This window comes from Pyrus communis, chromosome 13 (assembly GCF_963583255.1).
Source record: "Pyrus communis chromosome 13, drPyrComm1.1, whole genome shotgun sequence".
Taxonomy (NCBI): domain Eukaryota; kingdom Viridiplantae; phylum Streptophyta; class Magnoliopsida; order Rosales; family Rosaceae; genus Pyrus; species Pyrus communis.
The window spans coordinates 7,549,562-7,563,302 of NC_084815.1; the positions used below are offsets into that span (position 1 = coordinate 7,549,562).

At 36.8% G+C, this 13,741-nt stretch overlaps 1 protein-coding gene across 1 annotated transcript; it reads right to left on the bottom strand.

Moving 5' to 3' along the window:
- Positions 1-9,656: 9,656 nt before the first annotated feature.
- LOC137712179 (uncharacterized) lies at positions 9,657-11,315 on the bottom strand. Its single transcript, XM_068451302.1, has 3 exons — positions 11,295-11,315; positions 10,546-10,846; positions 9,657-9,919 (listed from the first exon to the last, which is right to left on the bottom strand). The coding sequence occupies exons 1-3, from the start codon at positions 11,313-11,315 to the stop codon at positions 9,657-9,659; spliced, it is 585 nt and encodes a 194-aa protein (XP_068307403.1).
- Between the last annotated feature and the right edge of the window lie 2,426 nt (positions 11,316-13,741).

Genomic DNA, 13,741 nt, shown 5'->3' on the forward strand with positions numbered 1-13,741 from the left:
TTTGTAATCCCGCAACAACACGCTGGGTACTATTTTCAAGTTTTATAACTAACTTTATGTGGATCAAACACATTATAATTAAGGGTATATTATCAATTTCCCCCCTGAACTTGTGACCATTAGCCAATTTCCCCCCTCAACTTTAATTTTGGCCAATTTCCCCCCTGAACTCTCATGATTAGTCAATTTCCCCCCTCAACTTTAATTTAGCCAATTTCCCCCCTCAACACTTATAATTAGTCAATTTGCACCCTACTGTTAAATTTTTAATTTGATCATAATTAAACAAGTGTGTGTAAGAAACTAAATAAGATGTATGTTAATCATGTTCCTATATCTTTATCCTATTACAAATAGATTAAAATTTAGAATTTTACAATTTATCATGGAGTAATTTTATTTGATTTTTGACTATACAAAATTGATAACAAAAAGGATTGATGTGTAAATTTTTGTATGTGAATACAATTTTCTTTATAAAAGTGAAAGCTAAGTTCAAGTAAATTGCGGAGAATCGAGCTTTAGTAAAAAAACGGCTAGTCTATTCATAATTTTCGACTCCTTATTAAGAATAACCCATTTTATTGAAATAGGTTTGATCCATGAGTTTAGGATTATTATTTCTTTTTGTTATTATTTCTTCTTCTATATGCTTTAAACCCGATTCATAACTTTTTCTTATAATCAACCCATGTCACATACTAACTGTATTATGTTTTTGTACATTTTACCCTATATTATGCAGGTGAGTTTATGTTAATTTTAGTACTTTGTTGGAAGCTATTAGAAAGATTGAAAATTAAGAAAAGAATAGATGGAAAATTAAAATAAAAAAAAATTAACAGTAGGGTGCAAATTGACTAATTTTGAGAGTTGAGGGGGGAAATTGGCCAAATTAAAGTTCAGGGGGGAATTGACTAATTATGAGAGTTGAGGGGGGAAATTGGCCAAAATTAAAGTTCAGGGGGGAAATTGGCCAATGGTCACAAGTTCAGGGGGAAATTGATAATATACCCTATAATTAAAGTAAGAAAACTACTACCCCTGGTAATGTTCCCTTGCTGACATAAAATATTATTCCGACTTGCTGTAATTGGGAGTCTTGGGATAGGAATTAAAAGACTGAAAAGCTATTGTCTTATGTACAACAGGAATATCAATGTGACACACATGACAAGTACAGTTCCATGAAGAGCTTGTCCAATCGACTTGTTGATAAATAGCATAACAATTTGTTGACCCTAATAACTACAAGACCTACGTGGCGCGCAGGCCGAGCAACTAGTAAACTAACTACGTCCTTCGGTTGAATGCGGGGCGTGCCAACTCGTCGGCCGAGCTCGGCCGAGGAGTACAATTTGTTGATGTCGCTTGGAGCGCGTCGTTGACTTCTGTATCTTGCGATTGCGACCGAGGAAGGAACGCTCTCGGTCTCTGAGTTCTACAGCCTGAAGACAAGGCTGCCAATTCTGCGGAGTTCAATAATCGTCGGAGCCCGATTCGGTCACCGTGATTATATTCGTGAGAGTATAAGCACGTCGAATCGAGACCAAGGTGTATGGGCACAGGTACTCGAACGTGATGTATGTCTTGATGGTAAACGTAGTTCGGCCGTCGGAATGCCGAACCCTGAAACCTACTTGCGAGTATCCAATCATAAAACCACTCGGCGTCCTGTACGCCGAGCAATGCGATTCGTAACACCTAACTATGCCGAGAAAGCTTAGCAAGGTGACCTCTGCCAACAAAGGTTCGAAAACCTTCCTCGACCGAGACTTGGATAGATAATCGGTCGGCCTCGACGCAGTGCTGTTTATCCAAACTGAAGGTGCTTCTTGGTCGGCTGATTCTGCGGCAGCAGTGCTGTTTATCCAAACTGAAGGTGCTCGCCGGTTGCTTCCACAGTGCTGTTTATCCAAACTGAAGGTGTGTCGGCAGGAAAAAGAAAAGGAAAAATCTCAAGGTAATTGAGAGGTTTTGCGCAGGGCAATTGTATGCTGAGTTGAAGGTCCTTTTCTGTTGCATGATTTCTTGTATTTATAGTCCCCCATTCCTTGAATCTGACTCCGATTTGGATCGGGAGTCCTTTTCCCAATTCGCCTCTTCCTCGAACAATCCTACTCCTACTGGGATTCTGAATTTTCCTTCTTTTCGGGACTTCATTCCTTGCTGGTCGAGAATCCTAATTGCATCAGGATTTCCTCGACCTTTCTATTTATCCGGATTACCTCTGATGGGATTTGGCCGACCCTGCCAGCTGGCCCGGGCCTTATTATTCGGCCCATAGTATTTATCATCTCCTTGGGCCGAGCACATCCTGCTGCTCGGCCCAGCAATAATATTTCGGGCCCAAACACAATTTAATGATATATTACTTTATTTATATGTGAAAGGTTTTAAATTAGACTTTTATGGATGACAGGTTTGATATCTAATTATTATGAATAGTTCATTGCATGACTTTGCTCAAATTTGGAGATCTTTTGATGTTAGCCTGTTTAGATGTCATATATAATATATCAAATTTTTATTTGAGGGCTGATGTGGCCAATTGAAATATAGATGCTAAATCTTCTTCATTTTCAATAGATATGTCAAATATCTATTTTAGTAATATATTGGGCCCCATAGTTACATTAATTATTAAAAAATAATTAAAATTGATTTTAGTTTTTATTCTATTGATTATCAATGGGTATTAAAAAATAAAACTAAAGCCATTTGACTTCATCTTTGTTTGCTGTAAAAAAAAGATAGTTAGAAAGCAAAGAGTCAAATGACTTGGCAACCACGTCAATTATGACATCTCCCTTAGCGACAACCTTGATGTCTTTTAATCATAATTAGCGTATTTAACATCATTTGACATCTTTTTTAGAGATGGTCTAATATCATTCTTGAAGATCTTGTTTGGAGGCTTTCTCCTTTACCCATACGCTTCCTTATATAGTGTTCCATGATGCCCTAGGTCTTCACCCATTCTCGTCAAAATATCTTCTGTTTGTGGCTACAATTACAAGCTCTCACATTTACTAGATTTTTCACCATACAATAATTATTCTAAAAGCTTTAAGTCTACAAACCAATAGTAGGCTGTCCGATAACATGTCAAAGTAATGTCGCTTTATAGAATCCATGTGAATTATCAGATTATGGCCCAAACAAAAATGCAGCAAAACCAATGTTGTTGTTGCACTTTCATTGTTTCCCTTTCGAAAGTATCATTATTATATTTTATTATTATATTTTGTTCAATGTTATAAAAAGTTTCATAACACGCAAACAAAAAAATGGCACATGAACCACATAGTCAAATTGATTCCACCAAATATTTGATTGGAAATTTAATGAGTGCCAAAATGTTAATTAAACTGTTGAGAAATGATGCATAGTCGTGATTGTTTTTCGTCGTTATAGTTAAGCTCATTTGCATGGTTGTTTTTCAGAGCATCTCCGATGGAAGATATAAAATGTTTTTTTTTAAACAATTGATATTATCTACACTAAGGGGAGGGAATGAGCTTATCCTTACAATGAAAAGATATAAAATGCCTTAAAATGGACATTTTACAATTTTTGACATAAACTCTCCAATAACAAAATGTAAATTATTCATCTTTAACCAGATGTAAATTAAAACCTTTATATACTTTTTTTCTTTCTACCCCACCTTTTACCCACACCCTCACCACTAGGCTATCCCTAGTGGCTTAGACCTATATATACATTTTTTTTTACATCTTTTGGTGATAGATTTCGGTAATTAATTAGAGCAAATTTAATGGGATCGCTCCTATGAGAGTTAGGGATGGGTTAAAAAAACTGAAAATCGAAAAAACTGGACCGAACACCGATTCAAAACTGAAAAACCGAAAAAAAAAAAAAAAAAAAAACAGAATCGAAAAAGGAAAAATTGAAACCAACCGACTTTATTGGTTCAGTTTCAGTTTTGGAGGTTTGGAAACCGAACCAAACCTAACCAAATCCCTTTATACTTTATGAATGTATGCCCATGATGTTTCTTTTGTGAAACTTTATTGCCAAGTTTGAAACTAAGCCTAGGGCATTTTTAAGGAGCATACTTGGTTCAATTAGAAAGGATATTCCATTGATTATAGAAGAAAGTTTTGGAAGGCTTTGGAACTTGGAAGAGCTTCTCCATTTGTTTGCTTTTGGAATGGATACGATGATCATTTTTCTTTGCAATTGAGGTTGTTGATAGAATATAATTGGTTTATATGATCTTGTATATGTACAACTACCTTCCCACTTTCCCCATTTTCTTATTACTAGTATATCAATGCAAGCCTCTTTTCTACATTCCATATTAAAAAAAAGATCAAGTTTTATAAAATAAAAATAACCGAAACCGAACCAAAAAAAACGAAAAAAACCAAACCAAACTGAACCGAATGAAACCGAACCCACCCATAATTAGAGTATACATGCCATGTATGTAAAGGGATTCCTATTTTTTTTTTAAAACAAATTGGGGATTAATTGTGGGGCCACTCCACATCGAACTTCAACTATCCGAACCGTCTATTTTGTAAGTCTCAATTTATAGATCATTGAAGTTTGGCATGATATGAGTCCGACAACTAATTTCCATTTAAAAAATAAATTGGGATCCCTTTCCTTAAATGATTCGTTAGACCATCTCCAAAGGGGATGTCAAATTTTGAATATAAAATTTAAATTTTGACGGCTTATGTGGCACTTTGACATCTTTTAAAGTTTTGTTTTCCAACCGATATGTCAAATTAAATTATTATTTTATTATTTTATAAAATAAATTATTAAACTAATTAAAATTTAATAAATGACATTTAAAGTTTAATCAGTAATCTGTTCATCTTCCTTGATTGAAAAGAAGAAAAAAGTAGGATAATTGCATTGGTTAACTCAACATTAATTATAATAAAATATTAAACTAATTAAAAATTAATAAAATACATTTAATAATTAATAAAAAAAACATTTGAAGTTGCTGTCAAATTTGATACCAACCTCTTTTGTTGCCAATCCATGTCATCGCCACATAGAATTTGACACTTCGGTTGAAGAATATTAGTGTGGTCTTTTTTTATTGTTATAGCTGATGTGTACATTTTAGCATCTCCTTTGGAGCTGCGAGTATTGCCACGACGACGCCCACTCATTAACATACTCAATTAAGCAATAAGCACATTTATTTAAAAAAGTAACCACATTTGACAACAAGAACAAAGAGAACATAACACATTCAGAAATTTAAGTGCCAATCCTATCGATCCAACAATCCAAAATTTGATATTGTGAATGGTAAGTATTTAAGCAACAAAGTAGACAAAAAAGACAAAAAGACAAACATAATATTGTGAAAGGACAAGCTCTCTATGTTATGTGAGAAAGTAGAGATAGCAAAGCTCAATACTACTACTCCACTTTTTTTTTTTTTTTTTTTTGGAAAACTAGAGATGTATTAACTAGGACAAAATAAGCCAAAGAGAACAACGAAAGCCTAACAAGAGGCAAACAAGCAAAAAACAAACTGGAAGAGCAAGGGGTAAGAAGACCGGACACTCGAAACAACCTCAAAGCGTCCCCCCTTGCACCACCAACACTAACTTAAGGTGGACATGGTAAACCATCCTTATTCAGCACATACACTAGTGAAGATGGGGGCCTAACAACCCAAGACACGTCACACATCTCCACACAACTATGCGACGCCAAATGGTCCACCGCTAAATTGCCTGATCTTGGAATCCAAGGCCAGCGACAGTCCTGAAAGGCTTCCCCAAACTTCAAACACCTCGCTAAAATGGGAAAAGCCTCCCATATGCTATTAGAGAGAGATCCCCGCAGACATGAAATAAATTGTTGAGAATCAGATTCAAGAACAACATGAGTCTGACCCAATTCATGACCCAACTCACAACCATACTGCACAGCCACTGCTTCAACAGCGGCTACACAAGACGCACAGAGGCTTTTTCTGGTTGCGGTAAGGAAATTACCAAAAGAATCCCAAATCATAACTGCTACATAACCACACCCTGTGCCTGCATCCCAACTAGCATTAACATTATTTTTAAAAAAGGGAAGAGGTGGTGGCAGCCAGCTAACTTGCCCATCACTTTGAGAATGCATGTGCACACTATGGACCGAGGAACACGGCATAGCAGTAAGGAAACCAGCTACACTCGTGGAAATATTGGAAAGCACCTGGAATGGGTTAATAGGTTTGCGTTGGAAGAGGATCCTACACCTAGCTTTCCAAATATGCCAACAGGAAAATGCAATGTAAGACATAACCCGCTGTAAATCCTCATTTGAGTGAGCATGCGCTTGAAAGAGAGCAACAAGCCAACTGCCCCACGAAGTAATAGTGTTCATGTCAACCCGATAAGTTAAAGCTCCCCCAAACCAAATAGCCACAACCCAGGGACATAGGAGAAAGAGGTGCTCAATGGACTCATCATGGATATGACATAAAGGGCAAGTTGGTGAAGCTGATGAGTACCGATGATAAAGAGCAACCATCATGGGTAGGGCACCATGCAAAGTCTTCCACATGAAACATCGAAGTTTAGGGGGAGTATGAAGCTTCCACACCCACTTCGATAAAATCGCTGGAATAGTGACAACCGAAGAGGAGGCATGAGGAAGCAACTAAGCTATCATTTAACCATTGATCCCCCATTATATTGCAGAGTGGACTCTTAATAATATTCATGGCAAAAAATGCTCTTTCCACTGAAACAGTTGCAACTGGTAAAACCAAAGTCAATTCAATAAGTAAATACACATATTGAAATACTCAATGCAACCATTTTTCCACCATTTTCTTAGCAAGTTCACTAATGCTTTGCAATTGAGAAAAGTCACTTCTCGAATGCATAGAGTAAATATAAATATCGAGTTGATTTTCAAGTGCCGACATGTCTTGCTTCGTAAAATCTTAAGGGTACAATTGAGCAAGGCGAATTAGCTTTTCTTTGTCAAAAGCTACAAAAGAACCATTTGGACTCAAACTAGCCAACCATATGAGCAATTCGGTACTTGTCTCATTGAAGCGATCATTTAACTCTGTAAGTTGGGAATCAATGGCAACAAAAAAAAGCTCAACTTTGTAACGATGACGGTTGGTCTTTTTGTGGATATTACGGCGCGACCTCCTTTGAGCTACATATGCCTCATCCATGTTAATAACCTCAATATGATGTTGGACACAAAATGACGATACTTTGTCAACCAAAAGATCAAGCCCCTCATCATTCCTCATGTAGTAGTTGTTCTTTACATGTGTTGACTAAATCTCTTGATCATTTTTTTGTAATGCTTGTGATAAATCATTCGTGATTTCCAATATAGATTTCATCAAAAATAGGAGAAACACTAACTCAAAAGATTGTATGTCTCTCAATAACCTATTTGCTTCAGCCACACTATCATTGGTATTATCATCAACAATCATTTCAAGCACATTGACCACAGACGAGTACATAGAAATCAAACTAATCAAAGTACCATAATATGAATTCCATCTTGTAGCTCCGACATGTTTGAGACTAGTTTCTTGATTTAAGCCTCGTCCTGTCATAAGAGAATTATTTTCAAGAGCGTTCGTAAGTTCTTTTTGCTACATCTCTCTAAGTGCATCATGACGCTTACATGAAGCTCTAATATTATTTACCACATTATTAGCCAATAGACTCATTGAAATTAATGAACACATCAATATACTCTTTTAGTGTGTTTGAAGTGGTGTCGGGAACATGTTGAACTCCTACAAACCTTTCAATGACTTTCCCGTTTTTGTCGACATAACGCAAAACCACCGCCATTTGCTCCTTTATAGAAACATCACGTGCCTCATCAACCAATAGAGAAAAGAAACTAGCATTCTTCATATCACTTATGATATTTTTAATGGTTTCAATAGAACATGGATGAACAAGATCTTTTTGAATTGTAGGAGCTATTAGCTTGAGATTTCCCAGAGCTTTATCTAACACGTCCTTTATTTTTTCATCATGATTTACAAGGAATTGCAAGAGCTCCAAATAGTTACCTTTGTTGTTTGAAGTGTCACTTTCATCATGACCACAAAATGAAAGATCTTGTCGCAACAAAAACTTAGTGCAATTAATTGACGCATTCAAGCAAGAGCGGTAAGCCATACGAGCTTCTTCTGACTGTTTGACCACAACTGTTTCAATATGTGTCTTTTGATTCATTAGATTACCAACAGCTTCAACAGCTTTATTGTGAAAGCTACCAACCATTCCTACATTTTTTCAAAACATGCTCTTGCGTGCTTCTAATTTTGAAAGCCTACCTTTGTAAAGATGTTACTGCCAGATTGTTTAGAATTGACTTTGAATATATAGCAATAAAAGCAAAATGCAGCATCTTTAGATATACTATATTCCAACCAATGAAATTCTTTCAACCAATTACCAACGAACTGTTGCTTTTTATTCGAATGCAAGGTGAATGGAAAATCATGATCTTTTAGCTCTAAAAGGCTCCATTAATATATATGCTCTTTGGAACTCATCTCGAATATTTGAAGGATAGTCCGTCATTGGAATTCTCTTTCCAGGGTCTCTTTCAAGATTATCCAAATCAACTTCTCATTTTGTTGTGGAGTGGAATTACCCCCAATTGGATCAGAATTATTTGGAATTGGAGCGGAGCTATTCGGAATAGGATTGGAACTATCCAAGTTTAAAGGTGAACTATTTGGAATATGATTGTCCGAACTAATCAATGATGATTTTCACTTGTAATATCGTTCCGTACTTCTAATTTCTACACATATCAATTAATAAAAAAATCTATATCAATTGATGAAACTAAAAAATATGTATGAACTAACATTGTAACAAAAAAATAAAAATAAAAAATAAAAAATAAAAAACCTATGACACAATCCAAGTAATATCAGAGAATCCTAACGAATTAACAATAAATATGTATGAACTAACACTAAAATAGATGTGAAAAATCCTTAGAAATTAACAATAAATAAGGTTGATGCTGTTCAACAATCCTAAGAAAAAAATCCTAAAATAGATATGAAAAACTCTAAGCATCAACTGTAGTCTGTTCAGCCCCTTTGTTTTTAACTAGTGTTGTTTTAAAAACTAAAAATAAAAATCCTAACAAATCTGTATCAACTAACACTAAAATCGAAAACTTACAGAAATTTTAAAGTTGATGCTGATGGGTGATGGCCTTCGTCTGGCTTGGGAAGCGTGAGGAACAATCGAACAGGAGGCATACAATTGCTGATGGGTGAAGGCCTTCGGCTGGCTTGGGAAGCGTGAGAGGTAGACATTTAGGTATATAAAAATTGGTAGTGTGAATGATTGAAAGCAATCTAACTAATGAACGGGCTTTTATTAAATATTAAATATATAAATTGGTAGTGTGAGTGCTCTATTATGTGAGTTTTTTAAATTTTTTTGATGATTTGACTTAAAATGACGCTTTTTTGGTCAAGTCATTTTAAAATAGCTTTCTTCTTCCCCCTCTCATTTTGCATAGCCTGCAGCAGCCATGGCTGCTGTTTTCCACCATTGCCCAGATTTGGGTGGTCCTTGAAGGTTCTCACAACCATTTATCCAAGCTTCTGGGTGGTCCTGGACCACCTTGGTCCCTTATTAGATCTGCCTCTGCTTCTGACCATGGTCTCCACCTTCATTCCAAGCTTGCTTAAACGCCTCAATCACATGATCACTCAAGAGGATAACACCCTTTCCTTTTGCCGTCTGATATGCAGACCATGACCTTATGTATGTAAAAAAGCCATCCAAATCCATCAACTGCTCTGTCACGAACTCAAACGGTCCTGTGTTCTCTTCTCTGTCCACCGGCTCAAATGGAAAATCGATACTCTTAAACTTGTCGTCCACCAATTTACGTGCTGGATCCCAGTAAGGATCAGTATCAACGGTGTAAAAACGATCAAAGAGTGTCTACAATGCTGTTAACCCTAGGCATTATATAGTACCATGCTGCAAGTGTTGGTATTCACAAGAGTTTGCTAACTCAATACCAAAATATGTGGGTGATAAGTTTACAAACTCTATCACACCTCTCACTTTCACTCTTAATAAAATTGGACAAAGAAATAGAGAAAGGAGGGAAGCAACAAGCTTTGGTAAAACACTTGCACTTAGATATATGAAAAGAGAGTTTACAAACTCAATAACTTACAAGCTGAAATTAAATGAATGGGAAATGAGATTCGGATGGGATGCTCTAAAGCTTAGCAAGATGGCCTATTTATACAAAACAGAAATTAATAAACAATGCAACAACACATGCAATGAATGGGGTGTTTAACATCTTTACACCCTTTAAAACACATGCAGGAACTTTGGACAGTCTAGCACACATATGCAGCTATCTTTCCAGCTTGCAATCAACACTCTTTCAGCTAATACATCACATGGCAGCACACTGCTGTCTTGTAATCAGCTTTCGGCTAACAGATGGAGGGAGCAATGATCTTTGTAGTTGCTGAAAACAACCTAGAAAGAAACTAACAGCTTGCTTTAACCATTAACAACCTGTTTTGATTTGATTTTCCAACAGCAAGGACACCATTAGGTTTCTTCAGTACATGTTTTACTTGTTGGTAGAAATTGGGGAGGTCAAACCAATGGAGGGCCTGAGCAACGATCACCAGATGAACACTTGAATTTGTTGTCAACTTTTGTTCAACCTCGGCTATTGACATGACAGGAGGCGGGGTGTGCTCGTAGCGAATATTGGGCAGCTTGGGTGCCAACTCGAGTTGTTTTTGGCTTGTATCTGTGGCTATCACTTTCTTGAAGATTCCGGGCAGCTGCAATTTAGTTTAACATGTTACTTATTGTGGTTCGAGATTCATGAAAGAACGAGAAATACTTATAGCAGTTTAGAAATATTTTGAACATGAAAAGTTTATGACTAGAAAGTACTCTCTCGATCAATAGTGTCAAGATTTTAGAGAGATGGGCAAGCGGCTCATTATTAATCATAGTAAGCATACTGTAGATTTTTAGTTTCAAAGTGTATTTCTATTTCATGAAGAGTTCTAAATGTACACGGCAATATATGCAGGCAAAGAAAATAAATGGTTACAGGCAACCATCATTACATGAAACCCTAGAGACCAGGTAAACCTCGGACACATACTTTTCCTTAATTTAAGATGATTTACACCAAACACAAGACTAAGAAGTAATCCCTTGAATCAAGGAAAAAGAGAAAGCTGGCATTGAAATTGTGCAGCCATGATTACTTGGAGGTACATGGATCCCCTCTGGATCCATTGGTCCTAATCCACCAAATCTCGTGATCTGGGCTATTAAAATTTGATCCAACGACTACAAACAAGGGCCCACTTTAAAAGTTATAATAACTTTAGCCGTTAGATCAAATTTCAATGGTCCGAATCACGATATTTAGTGGATTAGGACACATGGATCCGGAGAGGATCCATGTCCTACTTGGAGACTTGTGATATGAGATGACATGTAAGGGTTTAGTGACTGGTTCCAACACATATCAACTATTGTCAATACATGTTATATATATTTGATTTTTTCAATTCTCTGATGTGAGATATTCTTCAACAAACACAAAATATAGGGTACACACCCCTTCTTACATTCCCTACACTCCTGTCAATTTTTGATCGTCAGATCGAATGAATTGAAGAGGATCAAAGACATAAAGTAACAGATGACGTGTGGAAAATAAAAAAAGGATGTGTGGATAGCACTAACTAGAATATGTAGTGAAGGAGGTGACTCAGATAGCAAACCTAGGCAAAACACAGTACTGAACAAAAAGGTTTCAAATGACCTAAGCTTAAATTTGTGCTACAATTGATCTATGTTTAAACCGCAAGAAGTGAAAGGAAGATGTTGGAAAGAAGAGAAACTTGCGGATCAGGCAGCCTGGCCACTGCCGGTGCCGACGGCCCATGCGAGGTCGTGACAAGGGGTCTTGGAGGAAATGTATTCAAACAACTCTTTTGGGTAGCATGGCCGAGTCTCGGCATATTGCTTTGATTGTTTTATGAACAGCTTCGACATTTGTCCCTGATTTCTGTACTGCAAGTCGATTGCATCAAGTTTTCGACAAGAACAGTAATATTGGTTTGTAATTCTATTGGGTTCGATGCTTACCAATTTAAACTGGTTTTCGGTTTAGACTTCGTGATTGTATTTTGACCGAGAAGAAGAGTTCTAAACGAATCTCTCTGCTGCGTACATATGCGAAAGAAACTGAAGGAAGTGAAAGAAAGAGAAATGCAAAACGGCTGATCGTGAGTGGTTAATAAAAGTAGGCCATCATTACCAGCAGATGAGTTGGAACAATTCAACTTGGCAACTTCCGTCCAGCAACAAGAACGAAGACTGGTTGTCTTTGTTAAACTTTCGAACACAGTAGCTTTCAACTTCAAAATCTCATATGTTCAGGCCTTACGAGAAGGCTTTGATATATACACCACAACAACAACTTTACAGATTAAACTGTAAGTGACAGCATACACACACATGCCGCAGCACCATCTATACCTTTACACATTAAACTACGAGGTAACAGCACACACACATGCAGCAGCACCATCTGCTGTCTTCTGACATCACACATGGAAAAATGCTTTAACAGTAACCAAGCACGCATGGGAAGACTTCTGACAGCACACATGAGAAGTCTAAAGGTGTTACACTTTAACGGTAACCACACACATGGGAAGGACTTCGTCTAACAGTCCCCCTGGCAAGCTAACAGGTTGTGGAATACTGGAAGCTTGGACACCAGCAACTTGAAACGTGACGAAGAGAACCCTTTTGTAAACAAGTCAGCAAGCTGATCTTGAGACCAAATGTAATTGACTAATAATTCAGCACGAACTACCTTTTCCCACACATAATGGTAATCAACTTCTAAATGTTTCGTGCATGAATGGAAGACCGGATTAGAGGCGAGTGTAATGGAAGAAATATTATCACACCAAATCGTTGGTTAACTAAGATGCAAATGCAGATCCTTAAAAAGAGATAAGAGCCACAATAACTTAGCTGCAGTATAAGCCAACTATCTGTACTCAGCCTCCGCACTAGACCTCGAGATTGTCTTCTGTTTTTTTGTCTCCATGAAACAAGATTGGAACCCAACTGAGCAGTTCCAGGTTTATAGAGAAGTCCTTATTTCCTGCGAATTTGCAAATATTGTCAAGATTTTTGAGATTTAGTTGCGTCCAAATTAGAAAGCCAAAAAGTGTGGTTTCTTTGATCATTGTCACCCCAAATCAATGCCCAGTAAAGCAGGCAATCCTTTACGCATGCACACTGCACGATTGACCAATAAATGTCTTTGCAGGCATCTTCATCCAGTAAAGACCCAAAGAACTTGGTCACACAAGATACAGATGTATAATCCCTAAAACCCAAGTTGATGTGCGTATTGTCAAACTAACCAGGAGTGTATGTTCCAAAAAGAGCTCATCCATTCCACAAACCGTGACCACCATAAGCAAATTTAATCAAACGTTATGCCAAATATATTATACACCAGTAAAACCGAATTCTGCTTCAGATGAGGACCAAAAATTTCTCTAATGCCTAAAACGAATTTAATTTAGAAGTAAAAAATGCAATTCAAAGGAACATACGAAGAGTGTTAAGGATATTTATGTAAATACAATAGTTAGTTAATACTTAGAGATATAGTTCAATATTTGTTA